Source organism: Cynocephalus volans, chromosome 4, assembly GCF_027409185.1.
Source record: "Cynocephalus volans isolate mCynVol1 chromosome 4, mCynVol1.pri, whole genome shotgun sequence".
NCBI lineage: Eukaryota > Metazoa > Chordata > Mammalia > Dermoptera > Cynocephalidae > Cynocephalus > Cynocephalus volans.
Window position 1 is genome coordinate 53148680 of NC_084463.1, and position 22814 is coordinate 53171493.

A 22814-nucleotide genomic window follows, 5' to 3' on the forward strand; every position below is an offset into this window, starting at 1 on the left:
TATCCCATGCTCTTGGATTGGATGAATCAACATAGTGAAAATGTCCATACTACCCAAAGTGATATACAAATTCAACGCAATCCCCATCAAAATTCCAATGACATTTTTGTCAGAAATGGAAATAACTATCCAGATATTGATATGGAATAACAAAACACCACGCATAGCCAAAGCAACACTGAGCAAAGAAAATAAAGCTGGAGGCATAACACTACCTGACTTTAAACTACATTACAAAGCTATAATAACCAAAACAGTATGGTACTGGCTTAAAAACAGACACACTGATCAATGGAATAAAATAGAGAATCCAGAAATCAACCCACACACCTACAGCCATCTGATCTTTGACAAAGGCACCAAGCCTACACACTGGGGAAGAGACTGACTCTTTAGCAAATGGTGCTGGGAGAACTGGTTATCAATATGCAGGAGAATTAAACTAGACCCATACCTGTCACCATACACTAAAGTCAACTCAAAATGGGTTAAAGAATTAAATACACACCCTGAAACAATAAAACTTCTTCAAGAAAACATAGGAGAAACACTTCAGGAAGTAGGGCTGGACACAGACTTCATGAATATGACCCCAAAAGCACAGGCAACCAAAGGAATAATAAACAAATGGGATTATATCAAACTAAAAAGCTTCTGCATAGCAAAAGAAACAATTAACAGAGTTAAAAGACAAACAACAGAGTGGAAGAAAATATTTGCAAAATATATATCTAACAAAGGATTACTATCCAGAATATACAAGGAACTCAAACACCTTTACAAGAAAAAACAAGCAACCCAATTAAAAAGTGGTCAAAAGAGCTAAGTAGGCATTTCTCTAAGGAAGATATACAAATGGCCAACAGACATATGACAAAATGCTCATCATCACTCAGCATTCGGGAAATGCAAATCAAAACTACACTGAGATACCATCTCACCCCAGTTAGGATGGCTAAAATCCAAAAGACTCTGAACTATAAATGCTGGCGAGGTTGCGGAGAAAAAGGAACTGTCATACATTGTTGGTGGGACTGCAAAATGGTGCAGCCTCTATGGAAAATGGTATGGAGGTTCCTCAAACAATTGCAGATAGATCTACCATATGACCCAGCTAGCCCAGTGCTGGGAATATATCCAGAGGAATGGAAATCATCATGTCAAAGGTATACCTGTTCCCCAACGTTCATCGCAGCACTCTTTACAATAGCCAAGAGTTGGAACCAGCCCAAATGTCCATCATCGGATGAGTGGATACAGAAAATGTGGTATACCTACACAATGGAATACTACTCAGCTATGAAAAAGAATGAAATACTGCCATTTGCAATGACATGGATGGACCTAGAGAGAATTATATTAAGTGAAACAAGCCAGGCAAAGAAAGAGAAATACCACATGTTCTCACTTATTGGTGGGAGCTAAAAATAAATAAATAAATAAATTCACACACACACACACACACACACACACACACACACACAAAACCCAGGGGGCGGGGGGGGAGAAGACATAACAATTACAATTCCTTGAAGTTGACACGACAAGCGAACAGAAAGGACATTGTTGCGTGAGAGGCGGGAGAGGGTGGAAGGAGGGAGGTTTCGGTAATGGGCTACAATAATCAACCACATTGTATATTGACAAAATAAAATTTAAAAAAATAAAAATAAAAATAAACAAAATAACAAAATAACAAAAGGAGCTATATGAAGATGATATAACAGTTATAAGTGTCTGTGCCTAAACAGAGAGCCTCAAAGTACAACAACTGAAACATGTTCTGAGAAATGCATTCTTAGGTAATTTTATTATAGTGCAAACATCATAGAGTGTACCTATAAAAACCAAGATGGTATAGACTACTACACACATAGGATGTATTTCATGGATTTTTGCTCCAACCACTGCCATATATGTGGTCTGTTGTTGACTGAAACATTGTTAAGTGACACAAGACTGCACCTACAACAAAAAAACAACAAAACATGGGAAATTGACAAATCCACAATTTCAGTTAGAGAATTAATACTTCTGTCTGATGAAATAACTAGATAAATCTAGAGATACTAATCTAAATGACAAAATCTTGACAAACTTGATATTTATAAAGCACAATGTGGAGGGGTCGCCAAGACAGGGCACACATTGAGTTATAAAACAAGTCTCAACACTGAAATCTTATAAAGTATGTTCTTTGACTATAATGTAATTAAATTAGCAAACAACAAAAGGATACACACAAAATCCTCAAGCACTTGAAAATTGAATGATATACTTCAAAATAACCTGTAAGTCAAAACAGTGTTCATAAGGAAAATTGAAATGTATTTGAAAGAAACATACTGTAGCAATGACATTCCTGGTACAGTAAAGGTGGCCACACCGTCTTTCCTACTCACTCCTCTGTGGAGGAAACGAATTCCTCTTGAACTTTGCCTGGCCTTACCAACTTGTTTTGATCAAGAAAACATGAAAACATGTCAAAACTGTTATTTTGGACTTTGAAGGCAGAGGAAATCATGCAGCTTCACTGGTATATCTTATAAAACTAATTTTGGGGAAAGCTAGTCAACATGTAGGAAGGAAATCCAACCACCCTGAGACCACCCTGGTGGAGAACCACATGGAAATACAATGAACAGGAATGTGCAGTGACAGCCCCCACAAGTCTCCAGCAGCACCCACTACCAGCCAACAGGGAGGCTTCTTGGACACCAGCCCAGCTGTGCTTTTTACATGATCCATCCCATCTGCTACCTCACTGCACCTGTGTGGAAGATACACCAGCCAGTGACACTCAGAGAGCCAGAATAATAAATTGTTTTAAGTTGCTGACTTTAGAGGTTGGATATTTAAGCAGAACAGATAACTGAAACAGAATTTGGTGCCTGGGAATGGGGTGCTGTGGTGATTAAAAGCTACAGCATGTGCCATTGGCTGTGAGACCAAGCAGAAGCTGGGCCTCAAGGAGACCGTCTGTGCCAGCTGGTAGGGCCATACAACTGCCTGCCATAACATAAAAAACTGAAAGAGTATCTCACCATCTCAGGGGTCTGCCTAAGGAGATTTCTGAGAAGAATGTGGAAAGTGCTACCTAGTCTCCTGTTTTTGCCATTAAGAAAATAAGACAGCAGAGATAACAGGAAGCCTCACAGCTTCTGTCTTGGCCTCATGTACACTGTCTCTGGGAGAGACCATACAAACCTCACTACCTTGAGACTGCCAGACTATGAAAAAGTCCAACCCAGCCACCAAGAGAGGACTGGATGCCGGCCCTGTGTCCCAAGCCACTAGTGTCCTTCCAGCTGAGACCAGAGACATCATGCCATGGACAACCCACAGTGCCCTGTTCAGTTTACTGACCCACAAGATTGTGACATTTAATAAGAAAATATTCTTGTTTCAAGCCACAAAATTTTTTGGTACTTTTTTACACAGCAGACAAATGTAACACCAAAAAATTTGTTAGAAATCATAGGTAGTATCTTGATCTGAAACATGGAATGTGTATGTTTGTGTGAACGTATATGCTTGAAGGATGTCAAAAAGAATTAAAATAAATAAAGCATTTCACATGTTATGTTAGATATTAAACTATAATTTTGAATGTAAAGTGTTCAGTTAATTAGGATGCATTTTTTGTTCTTAACCTACTATTAACTACAGGTCTTGTCCTAGCACAGTTATAACTGATACACACATCCATTTTTCCGCACTTATTTTTAAGTGATTACCTGAAATACCAGAAATAATAATCTTTAAGAGAGTTTAAGGCAGCCAAAGACAAACAATAAAAGAGAAAGAAAGGAACAAAATATATTTAAAACAACTAAATAAAAATCAGTAATATGACACAAATAAGACAATACCTTTCAGTAATAATCCTACATGTAAATAGATTGAATTCCCCACTCAAAAAACAGATTGGCTGACTGGATTAAAAAACAAGACCCAATTATATGCTGCCTACAAGAAATTCACCTCACTTGTAAAGGCTCACAGAAAATAATAGTGAAGAGATAGACTAGGATACACCATGCAAATGGAAACAAAAGATGAGCAGGAGTAGCTTTTCTTATACCAACAAAATAGAATTTAAGCCAAAAACCATAAAAAAGATGAAAACAGTCCTATATAATGATAAAGAGACCCATCCACCAAGAAGATATAAGAATCATAAATATATATGTGCCCAACATTGGAGCATCCAGATATATAAAGTAAACACTATCAGACCTAAAGGGAGAGATAGACTCCAGTACTATAAAAATTGGGGACCTCTCTCAGCATCCCTCTCTCAGCATTGGACAGATCATCTAGGCAACAAATCAACAGAGAAACACAGGATTTAAACTACACTTTAGACCAACTGGATTTGTCAGACATCTACAGAACATTTCATCCAACAACTATAGAATATACTTTCTTCTTCTCAGCACATGGTACATTCTCCAGGACAGACCACAAGTTAGATCACAAATCAAGTCTCAACAAATTTTTAAAAACTGAAATCATTTCTAGTATCTTTTCAGACCATAATGGATTAAAATGAGAAATGAGTAACAAGCAAAACTGTGGAAACTATACAAAAACATGGAAATTAAACAACGTGCTCCTGAAACACCTAGGAGTCAAAGAAGAAATTAGACAGGAAATCAAAAAATTTCTTGAAATTAATGAAAATAAAGACACATCACACCAAAACCTGTGAGATACTGCAAAAGCAGTACTAAGAGGAAAGTTTATGGCAGTAAATGCTTACATCAAAAGAATAGAAAGACTTTAAGTAAACAACCTAATATTGCACCTGAAATAGAAAAATACTATGAAATCCCAAAATTAGTAGATGGAAAGAAATAATTAAGATAAGAGCAGAAATAAATTAAATAGAGGCTAAAAAAAAAATAAAAAAGATCAATGAAACAAAAAGTTGTTTTTTTTGAGAAGATAAACAAAATAGACAAATCACAAGAACAAGACATGGATGCCTGCCCTCACCACTCTTATTGTTAAATAATCTGTTAAGATTATTGGAAGTATTAGCCAGAGCAATCAGGCAAGAGAAAGAAATAAAGTGCAAACAAATTAGAAAAGACAAAGTCAGGCTGTTCTTATTTGCAGATGACATGATCCTACATACATAAAATCCTAATGAATCTACCAAAAAACTGTTAGAACTGATAAATGAATTCAGTAAAGTTGCAGAATACAAAATTAGTATACAAAAATCAGTAGTGTTTTTATACTCTAACAATGAAATAGCAGAAAAAGAAATCAAGAAAGCAAGCCCATTTATGATAGTCACCAAAAAATAAAATACCTAGGAATAAATTTAATCAAGGAAATGAAAGACCTCCGTAATAGTAACTACAAATTACTGCTAAAAGAAATTAAAGAGGACATTAAAAAAAAAAAAAAAAAAAAAAAAAAAAAAAGGGAAGACATTCCATGCTCATGGATTGGAAAAATTAATGCCATGAAAATGTCCATACTACCCAAAGTGATCTACAGATTCAATGCATTCTCCATCAAAATACCAATAATATTCTTCACAGAAATAGAAAAAAACAACCCTTATATTCATATGGAACAACAAAAGACCCAGAGTAGCCAAAAGAACCATGAGCAAAAAAAATAAAGCTGGAGGCATAACACTACCTGGTTTCAAATTATACTGCATTTGAATAATTTGGATCTCCATACCAGCCACCTGCCAAACAAACAAACAAACAAACAAAAAAACCCAAATGATACAACAAAGCTAGAGTAACCAAAACAGCATGGTATTGGCATAAAAACAGATACATGGACCAATATAATAGAATAGAGAATGCAGAAATCAATCCATGCACTTGCAACCAACTAATCTTTGATAAGAGCACCAAGAACACACATTGGAAAAAGGCAGCCTCTTCAACAAACAGTGCTGGGAAAACTGGATATCCACACGTAGAATGAAAGTAGAATGGTACATTTTGCCATATACCTAAATCAAATCAAAATGCTTTAAAGTCTTAAGTATAAGACTTAAAACCATAACACTCCTAGAAGAAAACATAGGGGAAGCACTTCAGAACATAGGACTGGAAAAAGACTTTATGAATGACTCCAAATGCACAGGCAACAAAAGAAAAAAAAATAAACAAATGAGATTAGACCAAACTAAAAAGCTTCTGTGAAGCAAAGTAAACAATCAACAGAGTGAAATGAGAACCAACAGACTGGAAGAAAATATTTTCAAACTATACATCTGACAGGGATTAATATCCAGAATATACAAGGAACTCAAACAACTTAACAGCAAAAAAAAAAGGGTAACCCAGTTGAAAAAAGGAGCTGAATAGACATTTCTCAAAGGAAGACAAACAGCCAATGTGTATGTGAAAAAATGTTCAACATCACTAACCATCAGGGAAATGTACATCAAAACCACACTGAGATATCATAGCACCCCAGTTAGAATGGCTGTTATTAAAAAGAAAGAAAATAGGGCCAGCCCCGTGGCGCACTCGGGAGAGTGCAGTGCTTGGGAGCGCAGCGACACTCCCGCCGCGGGTTCGGATCCTATATAGGAATGGCCGGTGCGCTCACTGGCTGAGCGTGGTGCGGGAAACACCACACCAAGGATTGCGATCCCCTTACCGGTCACAAAAAGACAAAAAAAAAAAAAAAAAAAAGAAAGAAAGAAAGAAAATAAAAATGCTGGCAAGGATGCAGAGAAAGGGGAACTCTTCTATGTAATAGGTGAGACTGTAAATTAGTATGGCCATTATGGAAAAAGTATGGAGGTTCATCAAACAACTACAGATAGAACTGTCATACAATCCAGCAATCCCACTACTGGGTATATACCCAAAGGAATGAAAATCATCATGCTAAATGGACTCCTGCACTGCCATGTTTATTACAGCTCTATTTACAATAGCCAAGATATGGACAACTGAATAAGGAAAATGTGGTATATATACACAATTGAATACTACTCAGCCATAACAAAAGAATAAAATTTTGCCATTCACAGCAACATGAATGAGCTTGGAGAAAACTATGTTAAGTGAAATAAGCCAGGCACAGAAAGAGAAATAATGCATGGGAGAGGGGGAGGGGATCAGTGAGAATTGGTTAAGGGTCATGAAGAATGATGATGTCTTGTAATAATGATATACTAGTTCTCCTGAATTGATAATCAATATTGTACACAGTATTGATACTCAACTGTGTACCCCACAAATACATATAATCAATTACATTTCAATAAAAAATAGTTAAACACATGACAGACAGGCTTTTGAAACTGTGTACAACTACATATTAATAGAAATAGAGATAGAATCACTGACATAATTTAAAGAAGCAAAATGTACAAATTATGAAAATCTTTACTGTTTTTATTCTTTGCATGCATCTATTAACTCTTATTCAAATGTGCCCCACTAACTCCCAAATACTTTCTCCCTGGACTCCTAAGGCCAACCCACATATGACGGCCAGAAGCACAGCTCAGTAGGGACTGAGCTTCATCATGAAAGTTCACCATCTCCTGACAGAGCAGCCATGTAAAGCACAGCCCGAGTCTCACATCAGGCCCTGCCAAGTCCTGGGACTCCTGTCTTGCCTCCATTGCCCCCCAAGTCTCCTCACTTCCCCCCGCATTACTATTAGGACCCAGAATCCAACCCCAGAATCTGTGGAGCAGCATCAGCAGAGCCAGCAGTGACCAGATTTCTGGGTGAACCTGAAGGAAGTCTGAGGAGTGGCACATATGCAGAAGGAACCTGAAAAATTCTTCATGATCTAAATGATGTCATTGGAGGTCTAGCCTACATTTCCCACAAGCCTCTGCATAATCCACTGGGAACCAACTGAGGAAGTTTCCTTTGTTTCAAGCGAGTCAGTCCTGCTGCCTGTAGACAATGATCTGATGGCCAGTACTGGCCCCTACCCATGTGACAGTGTGTGACAGTCTGCTTCTCTATTAAATCCTGGTTTGAGGAGCTGACACATCTGGAATGAATGGGGAAATTCAAGTGTGGGCGATGCAGTTGATGATACTAACAATTAGCTTTAACTTTTTAAGTTTACTAACAGTATTGTAGTTATAGAACTCACATACATTTTTTATGATATATTCTAAAGCATGAACAATCAAGTCTCTATTTTACTTTGTTACCAGTCAAGAAATTAACATGGGGACTGGCCAATTAGCTCACTCAGTTAGGGCACTATGTTATAACACCAAGGTCAAGGGTTCAGATCCCCATACAGGCCATCCACAAAATAAAAAATAAATAAACACAGTAACTCTCTTCAAATCTATTAAATAAATGTTTGTTTGCACCAGTAAACTAACTTGTGAGTCTTCAATGGATTACATTACTCAGTGGGAAAGTGCTCTAGTGTATACTGGAATAAGATAGCAGGGGCACATGGTGTGTGCACTCAGTAATTTTTATTCTAATTTACATGCCAGTGTCTAATAACTATTTACCCAAAGTACGAAGTTCTATTCATTCATCCGTCTATCTACCTATCAAATCCTTACTTGTTTTTTGTGAGATAAGACATTGCTGCAGACTGATTGAACTGTGTCCTCCAGAGTTCATATATTCAAAGTTTAATTCCCAAAGTACCTGTGGAAAGTGGGAAATTCTATTATGGTAAATGAAATGTGGGGCTCTGAAGAGGTGATTAGATTGTAAGACCATGACACAGTGAATGGATTAATAATGGTGGTCAGGGGCACTGTTGCGAGGGCTTTAAAAGAGCACATGAGAAGTTACTCTCTTCTTTACCATTTTCTACTATGTGAAACCCCTGGTCACTGTTGCTACCACTAAGACCCACAACAGATGTGTTTCCTGGACTTTGAATTTCCAAGCCTACAAAACTGTAAGCAATATATTTCTTTTTTGTATAAATTACCCAGTCCAAGTATTTTGTTATAAGCAGCAGAAATGGAATGATACAGAAAATTGGTAACAGAGAAATGGAGTGTTTCTTATAACAAATACTTGAAAATGTGAAAGCAGCTTTGGAACTAGGAATTGGGCAAAGGTTGGAGGAGTTTAGAGGAGTTAGAAGAAGGCAAGAAAACCAGGGAAAGTGTGGGATGTTTCAGAGACTGGTTAAATGGTGTTGACCAAAATGCTTAAGGAAATATGGACTATAAAGACCATTCTAAGGAAGTCTCAGATGTAAATAAGAAGGGACTTAGTGGAAACTGGGGTAAAGATCACCCTTGCTATAAACTGGTGAGGAACTTGGCTGGATTGTGTTTATACCTTAGGAATTTGTGGAAATTGGAACTGAAGAGTTTTGAGCTAGAGTATTTGGCAGAAGAAATTTCTAAGCAGCAAAGCATTTACGAAGCTGCATGGCTACATGTAACTGCCTACCCCCTGAGTTATGGCAGAAAAGGCATAAGGTAAAGCCAGAATTTATAATTCAAAAGAAAGCAGAGGGTGAAAAGTTGGAAAACTTTCAGCCTGGGCACAAAAGCTAGTGTATAGCCCAGGGGTCCTTTGCTAAGGAGATGAGTACAGAAGAAAGGGGTTATCAAGAGAAGGAGAAAAAGTCCCTGAAGGCACTGCAGAAGCCTCTGCAGCCAACCCTTCCATTACAGGCCTAAAGGTCTAGAGAGACAGAATGGTTTTGGGGAACAAGCCCTAGGGCCCTCAATGAGCTCACTGCCCAGGGCCACCTCAGAATGCTGCTCCCTGAAGCAGCACTCCAGCTGCTTTGGCTGCTCCAGCTGTGGCTAAACTGGCCCCTGGAGTTGCTGGACCTGCAGCTTTGGAAAACACAAGCCAGAAGCATTTGTGGCATCCATGTGGTGTTAATCTGCAAGCTTGCAGAATGCCAGACCTGTGAAGGTTTGGGAGCTTCCACCCAGATTTCAAAGGATACATGGAAAAGCCTGAGGAGCCAGGAAGAGATCTGTCACAGGGGCAGAGTCAATGCATAGACCCTTTGCTAGAGCAATGCAAAGTGGAAACATGGGATTGCAACAGAGAAACCCCATCAGTGCCATGCCTAGTGGAGCCATGAGTGGGATCACCATGGAGACCCCAGAATTGTGGAGCTACCAGTGTGCAATATCAGCCTGTGAAAGCTGAAGCATGGCCTCAGACTAGGAAAGCCATAGACACAGAGCTGCATGAGGACTTAGGGACCCAACCCCCCCACCAGCATGCAGAGGATGTCGAACATGGAGTGAAGGTACGTTATTCACCAGCTTTGAGATTTAATGCCTGCCCTGCAAGATTACAGACTTGTTTGGGGTCAATAATTACTTTTTTTTAAAGGTCTATTTCTCCTTTTTTGAATGGGAATATGTACCCTATGTTTGTTCCGCTATTGTATCTTGAAATAGATAACTTGTTTTGAATTCATAGATGGGACTTTGATCTTTGGACTTTGAGTTGAAACAAGTTACAACTTTGGGGATGGAATGAATGTATTTACCTGTGAGAAGTACATGAACTTTGGGGGCCAGGTGTGGAATACTGTGGATTGATTGAATTGAGTTCCCCAGAGTCCATATATTAGAAGCTTAATTTCCACTGTAACCATTGAGGGTGGGAAATTGTATTACGGTAATTGAAGGTGGGGCCTTGAAGGTGTGATTAGATTATAGGATCATGCCACAGCAAATGGATTAATAAGTGGTCAGGGGTATTGTTCTGAAGGCTTTAAAACCACATGAGAGGTTAGTCTCTCTCCGCTCCACCATTTTCTCCCATGTGAGACTCCTGGGTCACTGTTGCCACCACCAAGACCTTTAATAGATGTGTTCCCTGGACTTTGGACTTCACAGCCTCCGAACCTGTAAGCAATAAATTTCATTTTCTTATAAATTACCTAATTCCAAGTATTATGTTATAAGCAACAGAAACTGACTAATACAGACATTAACTTTGCCTTTTCTTCCCTAATTTCTGACACAAACCAGGCGAGGAGTTTCACAAAGGGTGTATTAGTTTGTTTCTGTTCTTTGTGAAGATCTTTCGTGGTGGCTTTATGGCAATGCAGGGGTCTCACATAGCAGAAAATGGTGGAGCAGAGAGAGAGAGTCTCTAAAGTGCTCTCCTTTTAAAGCCCTCAGAACCATGCCCCTGACCACAATTATTAATCCATTCGCTACAGCATGGTCCTGCAACCTAACCACCTCATCAATGCCCCACCTTCCAATTACCATAATCAAATTTTCCACTCTCAACAGTTACAGTGGGGATTAAGGTTTTGGGGGACACTCAACCCAAGGCATTCCACTCCTGGCCCCCAAAACTCATGTCCTTTTCACAAATAAATATTTTCATTTCATCCCCATAGCCCCAAAGTCTTAACTTGTTCAGCCCAGAAGTCCAAAGTCTCAAGGTCCCATCTATGAAATCAAAACAAGTTATCTAATGTCACGATACAATTGTGGGACAAGCATAGGGTACACATTCCCATTCAAAAAGAGAGAAATAGGCCAGAAGAAAGGTGTAACAGGTCCTAAACAAGTCCAAAACCCAGCAGGGCAGGCATTAAATCTTAAAGCTGATGAATCACATATCTTTTCTCCATGTTCAATGTCCTCTGCATGCTGATGTGAGGGGTCGGTCCTCAAGTCCTCAGGTAGCTCCTCTTCTATTAAATTCCTGGCCTGTGGCCATGCTTCAGCTCGCATAGGCTGGTGTTGCACACTGAATGCTTCACAAGTCTGGGGTCGCCATGGTGGTCCCACGACCATGGCTCCAGTAGGCATAGCCTCTGTGGGGTTCTTCTGTTACAACTGTGACCCCACATTTCCTTTGACACAGCTCTACCAAAGGCTCTTTGCTGTGACCCTGCACCTGTGACAAATCTCTTCCTGGTCCGCCAGGCTTTTCCATACATCCTTGGAAATCAGGATGGAAGCCCTCACAGCTCTGGCATTTCAAGAACCTGAAGACCTAACACCATGTGGCTTCTGGCTCGTATCTTACAAAGTTGTGGGTCCAGCCACACCTGGGGACAATTTAGCCATGCCTGGAGCAGCAGAAGCAGCCAGGGTGCTGCTGTGGGGAGCAGCATAATAAGGTGGCCCTGGGCAGTGAGCCCATGGAGGGCACCTTGGGCCTGTTCCTCAATACCATTCTGTCTCCCTAGTTCTCTGGGCCTATAATGGAACATGCAGCCTCTGAGATCTCTGAAATGTCTTCAAGGTATTTTTTTTTTCCTTCTCTTGATAATCTCTTTCTGCTTTACTCATCTCCTTAGCAGTCACTGGGCTACACCATTTCACTGTTTTCTTGAAAATGCTCTTTGTTTCTCTACCACATGCCTAGGCTGCAAATTTTCCAAGCCTTTATGCTGTGCTTCTCTTTTAAATTCTGGCTTTAGGTCATGCCTTTGCCACCATAACTCAGTGTAGGCTGTTACAAGTAGCCATGCAGCTTCCTTAAGACTTTTCTGCTTAGAAATTTCTTCTGCCAAATACCCTAGTTCGGCACACTGAAGTTCCACATTCCATAAAACTTTGGGGAATAAATAGAATGCAGCCAAATTCCTTGTCAGTTCCTAGCAAGGGTGATCTTTGCCCCCGTTTCCAACAAAAACCTTCTTACTTCTATCTGAGACCTCCTTAGAATGGTCTTTATAGTCCATATTTCCAAAAGCATTTAGGTCACCACCATTTAACCAGTCTCTAAAACATTTCAAACCTTCCCCAGTTTTGTCTTCTAAACTCCAACTGGCAGTTAGGCTTTTTCTAGCCTGTTCCTTCAAATTCTTCCAGCCCCTCCTCAACAACCAGTTCAAAAGCTGTTTAGACATTTTCAAGTATTTGTTTTAAGCAGTTTTTTGTATTAGTCCATTTCTGTTGCTTCCAACAATATACCTGGAACTGAGAAACTTAAAAGAAATTGGAATTTATTGCTTACAGTTTCGGAGGCTGGGAAGTCCAAAGACCAGGGAATGCATCTGGTGAGGGTCTTCTTTGATGATGGCTTTACATCAATGCAGGGATCTCACATGGCAGAAACTGGTGGAGAAAGAGAATCTCTCATGTGCTCTCCTCTTAAAGCCCTCAGAACAATGCCCCTGACCACCATTATTAATCCATTCACTGTGGCATGGTCCTACAATCTAATCACTTCTTCAAAGCCCCACCTTTCAGTCACCATAATAAAATTTCCAACTCTCAACAGTTACAATGGAGATTAAGTTTTGGGGGCACATCCAACCCAAGGCATAGGGGCTTTTAAGAGTTGCCACTATCACCACTGTTCCTCCCCCCAAAAGGAAAATGCCTCATTTGAGTCATTCAGGTTGATTTGAACTCAAATGTAGAATGTGGTTTGTGTGTGAAAAAAATGTTATGTTTTGGGGTGGGTGGATGGGGGTGGGTGGAGAGGCTTGACCCTTCACCAAGACCTATCCCTGGGTTTTCTCTTTTCCTAAAGTATGCCCTGCCTTGTTCAAATTCCTGTGTCTTCTCTAATCCTACAACAGCCCCTCAGTGATTATTCTGCAGATTCAGGGAACTCAGCCTTGATCTTCCCAGAGCCATCTTGCCTCTAAAAATAATTGAACTTTTTTCTTTTCAATGCAGATGCCTATTATTTATTTCTATGGCTGAGTAGTCCTGGCTAGCACCTCTAGTACAATAATGAACAGATGTGGTGAGAGTGGATCTATTTATCTTGATACTGATTCTCAGGAAATAAGTACACAGGTTTTCACCATTAAGGATGATGTTAGCTGTGAGTTTTTTGTATGCTCTTTATTACTTGAACCTGTTACCTTCTATTCCTACTTTGTTGAATGTTTTCACCATGAAAGTTGAATTTTGTCAAAAATTTTTTTCGTACATATTGAGATGGTCATGCGATTTTATTATTGTATTGATATGATACATTAAATTATTTTTGGCTGTTGACCAACCTTGTATTCCTGGGATGAATCCAACTTGGTCATACAGTATAATTATTTTTATATGTTGCTGGATTTTGTTTGCTTGTATTTTGTTGAGGATTGTTATATTTTTATTCATGATATATTTGTCAGAATGTTTCTTTTCTTGTGATGACTTTGTATGGTTTTGTTATGATAATACTGACCTCATAAAATGAGTTTGGAAGTGTCCCTTCTGCTTCTACTTTTTGGAGAGTATGGGAAGAATTGATACTAAATCTCCAAATGTTTGGTAGAATTCACCAAGTTTTTGAACATGAGCTTCTCTTTGTGTTCTAAATTCAGGTATATTAATAGTTTATTGTAAACTGAATAAATACTTGTGTAAAGGCAGAGACTGTCAGACTCATTTTTTTAAAAAAAGAAACACAAACTCAACACTATGCTATCCAGAGACATACTATGAATACAAAGACCCTGACTGAAAGTAAAATGATAAAAAAAGATGTACATAAACTCTAGTAATTAAAAGCTCAGGTGGAGGTCTTACACCAGACAAAATAAAATGCAACACAGAATGTATTACGAGAGATAAAGCGTCTTTCACAACAATAAATAAATCATCTACCAGGGTGTTATAATATTTATAAATATGTATGTGCCCCAAAAGGCATAAAACAAAACCCACACAACTAAAGAAACTCAAAAATCCACAATTAAAGTTGGGCAATTAATGAATAGATGGGACAAGCAGATACATCAGAAAAAATATAAACATGAATGACACTCTCCTATCCTGACTGACATTTATAAAGCACTGTGTGGACACTCACCCAAACAGAACATATGCTCAGTGATAAAACAAGTCTCAAGACTGAAATCTTGTAATGTACGTTCTCTGACCACAATAAAATTAAATGAGAAATGAAGAAAAAGAAATCTATGAGCCTGAAATGTTTTTTAAAAAATTAATAATACTTCTGTAAATAATCTGAGAGTATAGAAAAAAATGTTGATCAAAAAAATAAATGTTGATCATTGTATTGTAACAATGACATTTGTGATACATTAAAGGCAGCCACAAATTCTTTCCCACTCTCCCCTGTGAAGACGAATTCCCTCAAATGCAGGCTGGCCTTAGCAACTTGCTTAACCAACAGAATCTGGCAGATTTGGAACACTAATAAACTCATTAGGGTCCAAGACAGAACATTAATTGGAAACATGGAATGTTGAGATTTAGACTGAATATTAGTTTATAAATAAATAAATAACAATCATCTCATATTTTATGTTACGATACAAAACTATAAGTGAGAATTTAACATGTTCAGCTAAGAAAAAATAAATGAGAAACCATATAACATTGGGGTTGGCAAAAGTATTTAATATGACACCAAAGGCATAAACAAGAAAAACAACAACAAAGATAAGCTGAACTGTATAAAATTCAAATCTTTCCTGATTTAAGGTTGGTCAATGTTATCAGGCCTTCTATCTTTGCTAATTGTTGCTAATTGTCCACTGCTCCTGCTATATTGTACATCACATGAAGCTGTTCAGCATCACATACCCAGAGGGTGGCAATCCTGTCATTCAATTCTTGCTCTTCTGAATTACGAGTCTGAACCTGTGACTCTATTTTATGTGTAGACACACAATGCAATCTGATAAACGTTGCAATCCTGGATCTGAGCTCTATGGGGGAGAGGATTTTTGTCTGTTTTTTTTTCCCTACTGCTATATCCCAGGCATCCACAACAGCCTGAACAATATAGATGCTCAACAAATATTATCAAATGTATGAAAACAAACAAATAAACAAAACCACCCAACCCCCAAAACACACAAATCTTTCCTGATTTAAATGACACTATCAACGGGCTGAAAAGATAACCCACTGAATTGGGGAAAATATTTGCAAAGCACATATCTCATGAGAGATTAACATCCAGAATCTCTCTCTCTCTCTCTCTCTCTCTCTTTCTCTCTTTCTCTCTCTCTGTGTGTGTGTGTAAATCCTACAACTCAAAAACAAGATTAAAAATTGCACAAAAGAATACAAATTGCTGAAAAACACATGAAAAGATGCTCAACTTCACTAGTTATTAGAGAAATGCATATCAAAAACAAAATAAAATATCACATCACACCCTTATTAAAAAAACAAACAAACCAGCAGGCATTGGCAAGGACATGGAGAAATTGCAACCCTAATGCATTGCTGGGGGGAATGTAAACTGGAAGATGTTACAGAAATTCTTGAAAAGTCTAATAAGCATAGAATTATATGACCCATCAATTTCACTTCTAGGTATGAAACCAAAAGAAGTGAAAGCAGGTACTAAAACAGACCTGAGCACCTGCATTTTCACAAGACCATTATTCACAATAGCTAAAAGGAGGGAGCAACTCAAGCATCAACTGAAGGATGAATGGTAAACAAATGTGATCTACACATGTAATGAAATATCACTGAGCTTTAAAATTTTTTTTAATTGGGAAATGCTATAACATAGATGAACCAGAGACATTATGCTACATGAAATAAGCCAATCACAAGGAGACAACTATGGTATGATTCCACTTATATGAGGTTCCTAGGGTAGACAAATTTATAGATAGAAAGCAGAATGCTGGCCGGGTACCAGGTCAGAGGGGACCAGAGATCTAGTGTTTCATGAGTACAGAGTTTCATTTGGAGATGATAAAAATATTCTGTAGATGGATAGTGGTGATGGGTGCAAAATAATAAGAATATACTTTACGTCCCTGAACAATAACCTTAAAAGTGATTACAGTGTCAAATTGTATGTATACTTTGTCATATTTTTAAAGGTTTGTTTTTAACTAACTACAAACCTGTTTTAATACAGAACAACAAATATGATTAATGCTCATATATTTCTCTAATTTTAAGTGATTATCTGATATAACAGAATTAAATACAATCTTTAAGTGTCTGAAAACATGACAAGCCATTTCTGAGCTAGAAACATTTTCTATTAGCATAAACTATTGATAAAATCACTGTAATAAATATCAGTAAAAGGTAGAAATGATTAAAACTTGTGCTCCTGGTTTTTATTCTTTTTTTTTTTTTAAAAGATGACCGGTAAGGGGATCTTAACCCTCGACTTGGTGTTGTCAGCACCACGCTCAGCCATCGAGCTAACCGGCCATCCCTATATGGGATCCAAACCCATGGCCTTGGTGTTATCAGCACCGCACTCTCCCGAGTGAGCCACGGGCTGGCCCCCCCTGTTTTTATTCTGTATCTTTCTCTTGACTCTTGTTCAAATGTATCCCACTAACTCCTGCACGTTTCTCCCACTGACTCCTGTGACTGTCACCACAGCTGCTGGCTGCTAGCACACACAGATCAGGAGGGATCAAACCTCATCACTGAGCAGACATGCTCTTCAGTGTTTGCTGAGTGACATTTCCAATGTAAAAAGAAAGTTACTGTATTTGTTTGTGAGCATCAACAGTTCCTCCCCCTTTATAAGCAACGTATGTAGGCATTAGAATAAAAATTTAAAAACAAAGAAACAAAATCACCAGGACATGACACCAGAGGAGACTAGAACTGAGAGAGAAGGAGGAGTCCAGGAAAGATCCCCTTTGGGTCGTTTGGTCTAGGCCGCTGTGTAGTAGTAATACCATATATGAGCAGACCTCAAAAAGTTTGTGGAAAAATAGAACTAAAAGACAATACAAATCTTTCCCTGAATGTTTGAAGAACTCTCATTATAGTGGAAGAATAGAGAATGTGGTTTTCGTTTTGGATTTGTTGAGCTTGAAGTAGCTTTTGGAAGATACAAAGAATAATTCAACTATTATCTCAAGGCTGGGAAAGAGCTCCAAGCTAGAGACATACAGTCAGGAGTGTCAAACCACAGACAGCTGAGCTGCGGAGTGGGAGGAATGGGGAACAGGACGGGACACGTGGATGAGCTGTGTTAAGGATAAAAAGAAAATGGAATTCAGTGGATAAAGAGAAGAAACCATCAGCAAGGTCACGTAAGAAACTAACAAAGAAGAATTTCCAGAGGAAGATCATGGACAGGAGTTCCAAATGCGGCAGAAGATTCAAGTGAGGTAAAGCAAATAAAAAGCCTTTGGACTGGGAGATAATTTAAGATATTAGTGAACTTCTGAAGAACTGAATTAAGACTATATTGAGGGGGGTAAAGTGCAAATCAGCAATGAAAATGTTCATCAGAAAGTGTAACTTTAGATTGTGCTACAACCCACATATGCAGACCAGCTGAAAGGTGTGGAGAGTTACGTAAGAACCTGCAGTAGATTCTGTCCTCCACACATCCCAGGCTGTATCCATGCATTAAGTGGGGACTTTCAGTCTGTCTGGAACCACACTATTTTAGTAACTCCAGAGAAACTGATGTGTGATTTAATCCTAGGTAACCATTACCACTGCAGAATGCTGAGTGTATTTCCAGGTCGGTAGTGAAACGCTGTCCACTACACCATGCATGTCACCAGAAAAGACTGCTTCAGACTTCATATCCCATGAGAATGCAGCACATTCTCCTCTTAGGGTCACTTCGAATCATGTAACAGTGTGTCTTTTTGCTGTAGTGACGGAAAGACCAGAGACCAACTTGCACTCAACTTAGATGGCTCTAAGGTCTTGTAATGTGCTTATATCAACATGCCAACTTTATCTTGTTTATGTATATTTATCTGATGCTGAATTTTGTTTATTTTTATTTCTCCACTTTAATTAATGAACCCTTATAAAGCTCCAAAATACAATGTAATAAATAAGCTGAGGAATAAATAAACAACTTACCAGAGAGGTATTCATTTTCTTTACTCTTGGAAACACAAGCAGGACTCTGGAATTACAGCTGGAAGAGAAGGTGGATGGAGGCAGTCCTGAGAGAGATGGTGAGGCTTGCTCCTAGATTCTTCTGGGCAAAGCTCTCTACACAATAGCTGGAAAAAACAAAACAACAACAAAAAACAAGCCTCCCTGTGGGACAGTAGTCCCTTAGAAGAGAATGGGCAGGAAAGATGTTGTTGAAGGAGCACTCACAATTCTATTCATTGGTAGAGATTAAACCCATGATTTATCCTTTGGTTGATAACACCATTTATTTGCTAGTGATCCAGTAACAATGTCACTGTGAAGAAATAATTTAAAATTTTAAGGATGGTTGTTTCAGTAAATCACAATTAAAAAAATGAAAGATTATACCCTCACTAAAATCAGATTTAGAGAAATGCTTAAGTGGTGTTAACTATTTTCCTGTTTTTTTTTTTTTTCTTTTTTGGTTGCTGGCTGGTTCGGGAATCTGTGCCCTTGACCATAGGTCAGCCCGAAAGACTGACTCAGAATCATGAACAAATATTATGGTGTTTTTTAAACAAGGAAGTTTTTGTTGATTCCTCTAATTTTTGTTGATATCTCTAATCTCCCAGAATTCATTATGTTTTTAACATACTATAAAATAATTAACTACGTGCCAATTACAAGAAAAGAATTAACTACGTGCCAATTACAATGAATAGAACTTCAAATCATACATAGAAACATCCAGAAGCACAATAAATGTCAATTACAAGGACCTCAACAAGGTCACTGACAGAGAGAGAGTCCATGTGAATTATACACAGAAACTTGTTTTGAGATCCTAAGACTACATTTTATGTTTTCATTATGATTCTGCTACATATACGTAGGCATGGTAGTATGTTTTATTCATATTTTAAGAAACTATTTATGAGTAAAAGTGTGATTCAGTCTAATTTTCTCATTTCATTTATTTTTGCTTTCTCTTTTGGTAGCTGGCAGGTGTGGGGATCCTAACCCTTGACCTTGGTGTTATCAAAACCATGCTCTAACCAAGTGAGCTAACCAGCCAGCCCTAATTTTTCCATTTTAAGGAACAGAAACAGGCTCCTATTAATTTGCTATAAAATTTATGATTCATAAGAACATATTACTGACATTAGGTGGGAAAAAATCTTGTTTCATCAACCCCATGAGCTCACAGAATCTCCACATGATGTTGGGGGAAAAGAGTAGGCAGTTCAAGGGCAAGTTTTCTAAAACAATGTTTGTTCTAGGTTGGCTTCAATTGTTCCTCACATTTATCTTAGAAACAAACATAACTTTTGATTTCATTGTGGCAGATAACACTAGTTAAAAAGTCCTGATGTTTGACATCTGCAAATCATGTGACCTCACCCACCCCCTAGGCTGCCCACCATCGCCATATACCTCCCACAATCCCTTCTAGGTCTCACCATCCCTTTGGCCCCCCAACATCCCCTTATGCCCCCATCACTGTTGGAACGAGTGGAACTGAAGCCATGTTGGGCCTAAAACCACCTGGGCTGCAGGGGTGTGGGGGCGATTTTAAAAGGGAGTTCTTTTCTCCTCTCTTTCTTCCCATCCCCTGACCTTCTTATCTTGTTGAACAGAAAAACAAGGCAGTTGAAAAGCTAATCAGTACTTTGCAAAACCAACAGTGCTTCTTTGAGACTTGCAGAGTTTGGAGAAACAATCAATGCCAAATGTCTGGAGGCTGACCGTGGGCAGCAGCCAAGTCAGCCAGAGCCCTGCAAAGCTGTAGGGAACTTTGCAAAGAAGCTGATTCTACTTCGTAGCAAATCAAAGTCCTGCAGGGCCCTAAGATAACAGCAAGGATAAGAACAGAAACTCGATGAAGCATGGTGAGGTTTTGTACCTGGTTCCTTGCACAAAGCCCTCAAAGCTCACGTCCCTTTCTCTATTGCTTTTTATTTCCCACATTCCATTTCCTCAACCCATCTTTAAAAACCCTTCAGTAAGTCTTTGAGATGGGATACCCTAAATTTTCCTTTGGCTAAATAAAACGGCCTTCCTATCCCACCAACAATTTCACTTTTGAGTTGTTTTTTTCCTGTTTGAGCAGCAGGCAAAGGGGTTTGGTGACACCATCACCTTATGCCCCCCACCGTCTCCTCTAAGTCCCACCAACCACCGTACCCCCCATCCCCCATGACCCTCACCATACACGTATGCCCACACCATCTAGTCTAAAGCCTACCATACCCCAAATCCCTCTACCATCTCCTCTAGGCCCCACCAGCCTCCAGGAATCCCATTATCACCACTAAGTGAAGTCAAGTGTGTACTCCATTCAAATGAACTCCCCCTAAAGTTTTCTAAAAGTGAGCCACGGCCTTGATCAGTCAAGCTGATACTGATTTAGGCTCTGGGAAGAGGACCATCCAATAGGGTGTTAGGATTTTAAATCAGCAACTGAAGACAGTAAAGGGAGGCAGCCAAGCAGGAGGGGATGTTACCTAAGTGGTAAAAATAACCATAAAACAGTAAGTTGTCAGGATAAGAGACACTGTCTCAATATGCATCTGTGAGAAGTCTTTACAAGACTGTAGTGTAAATGGTAGACACAGACCTATTCTCCCTCTCCCTGAATACCAGAGTGCCCTCCCCCTGGGAAACTACCCCTGGCCAAGGTAGTTACCCAAGGAAAGGCACATTTCCTTTAAGACAAACGTCCTCTTTAAGACAAATGGAAGCCTGGAGGAAGCAGGAACGCTAAGTAAATTAGCAAGCTGGTGTGAAGTACTCTGGCACCAGGAGAGTAGGGAGTAAACAAATCTGCTCAGCCAGATCTCCTCCTGCTTTGGGTTATGTGAGCTGGGTGAGGGGCACGTAAACTTGCAAATGATCTACACCTCTTTGATCTGTTCACTATATAACTGTTGTATGTACCCAGTGGCAGCGCGGATTTCCAGCTGGCCGGCGACCTCCCCTAAGTCTACTAAACCGATGTCTCTACTATTGGCCTGGGTGAGTTCTTTGGAACATGGAAACACTACGCGAGTGCCCTGTCGGATTTGGGGCTCCTGCCATACAAGGATAAAGCCCAGAACTTTCCCGGCCCTTGGAGTGTGCTGATCAGAGGTAAACGGTCAGAAGAAGTAGAGCGGGAAGAGTGAGGGTAAGAACCAAAAGTTGCTTCTTTGTTCCACGGCCCCTGCTTCTTTGTCCTCGAGACTCAGTCCATCAGAACTGTCCACCAGCTGCCCACACAGGCCCTTCCCAACTCCCGACCTTTTTCTTTTAACCCCCTGCATGCCAGCCCTCAGTGAGATCAGGGCTTCTCTGAGCATCCCCCACCCGACGGCCATTACTCGGTCTTGTAAGTAAAGCTTAATTTCTCTCGCTGTAACTCAGGGTCAGTGTTTTGGACTTTGCTGCTCGTGGAGTGAGTGGACCCAAGCTTTGTTCTATCACACAAGCCCCGCCATTCCCCTAGGCCTGCCCCCAGCCCCTCTAGGACTCATCAACCCCACATGCCTCCCACCAACAGTTCTAGGCACCCCCACCATACCCTCCACACCCCACCGCTCCCAGCCGCCCTTAGAGACCCCACCGTCCCCCAAGGACCCCACGCTGGTCCTCCTGCCCCTTCCTCAGCCCACCCTCGTCCCACCCTCGTCCCCAGACCCCGGGGTTTGGAGAGGGGACGGCTTATCCCCGCCTCGGCCTCGGCGGGCGAACGGTGCCAAAGCACAGCGGGAAGGGCTGGGCACACAGACCTGGTCACAGGCGACAGCGGCTGCTCACCCGAGGCGCCGGATAGTCTACGGGACGGCTAGACGCGGACGCGGGGAAAGAAGCGCAGACGCCAGACGCCACCCGGAGGGGTCACAGGCACGTCCAGCGCTCGGGCGCCGAGGGGAGGGAGGAAGAGGGGCGGTGCGCACTGAGCGCGCATGCGTGCAGGGCCTGCGCGCTAACAATCGGGTCGGGCGGGAACGCGGCGCCCTCCGGGTCCTGGTTCCGGGCCTGTGCGCGGCCGTTTCCGCTCCGGCTTGAAGAGAGGACGCGGCCTGGTCGTCCCGGCGTTGGCGGGGCGGCGTTCACGGAGGAGCCGCAGCCTCGCACC

At 40.2% G+C, this 22814-nt stretch overlaps 1 protein-coding gene across 6 annotated transcripts in view; it reads right to left on the bottom strand.

The window, feature by feature from the left end:
• Nucleotides 1-22599, bottom strand: part of LOC134375542 (zinc finger protein OZF-like) — a 92485-nt gene extending 69886 nt beyond the window's left edge. For 2 of the 6 annotated variants that reach the window (XM_063094080.1, XM_063094074.1), the window contains exons 1-2: nucleotides 22465-22599; nucleotides 18698-18843 (exon numbers count right to left, since the gene is read on the bottom strand). In XM_063094080.1, coding sequence (XP_062950150.1) covers nucleotides 18698-18712 — 15 coding nt within the window. In that variant the 5' untranslated portion in view covers nucleotides 18713-18843; nucleotides 22465-22599. Of the gene's footprint in view, nucleotides 1-12908; nucleotides 13010-18697; nucleotides 18844-18943; nucleotides 19032-22464 lie in introns of all 6 variants that reach the window. The other 4 variants (XM_063094079.1, XM_063094075.1, XM_063094076.1 and 1 more) reach the window with 4 other exon arrangements.
• Nucleotides 22600-22814: the final 215 nt, after the last annotated feature.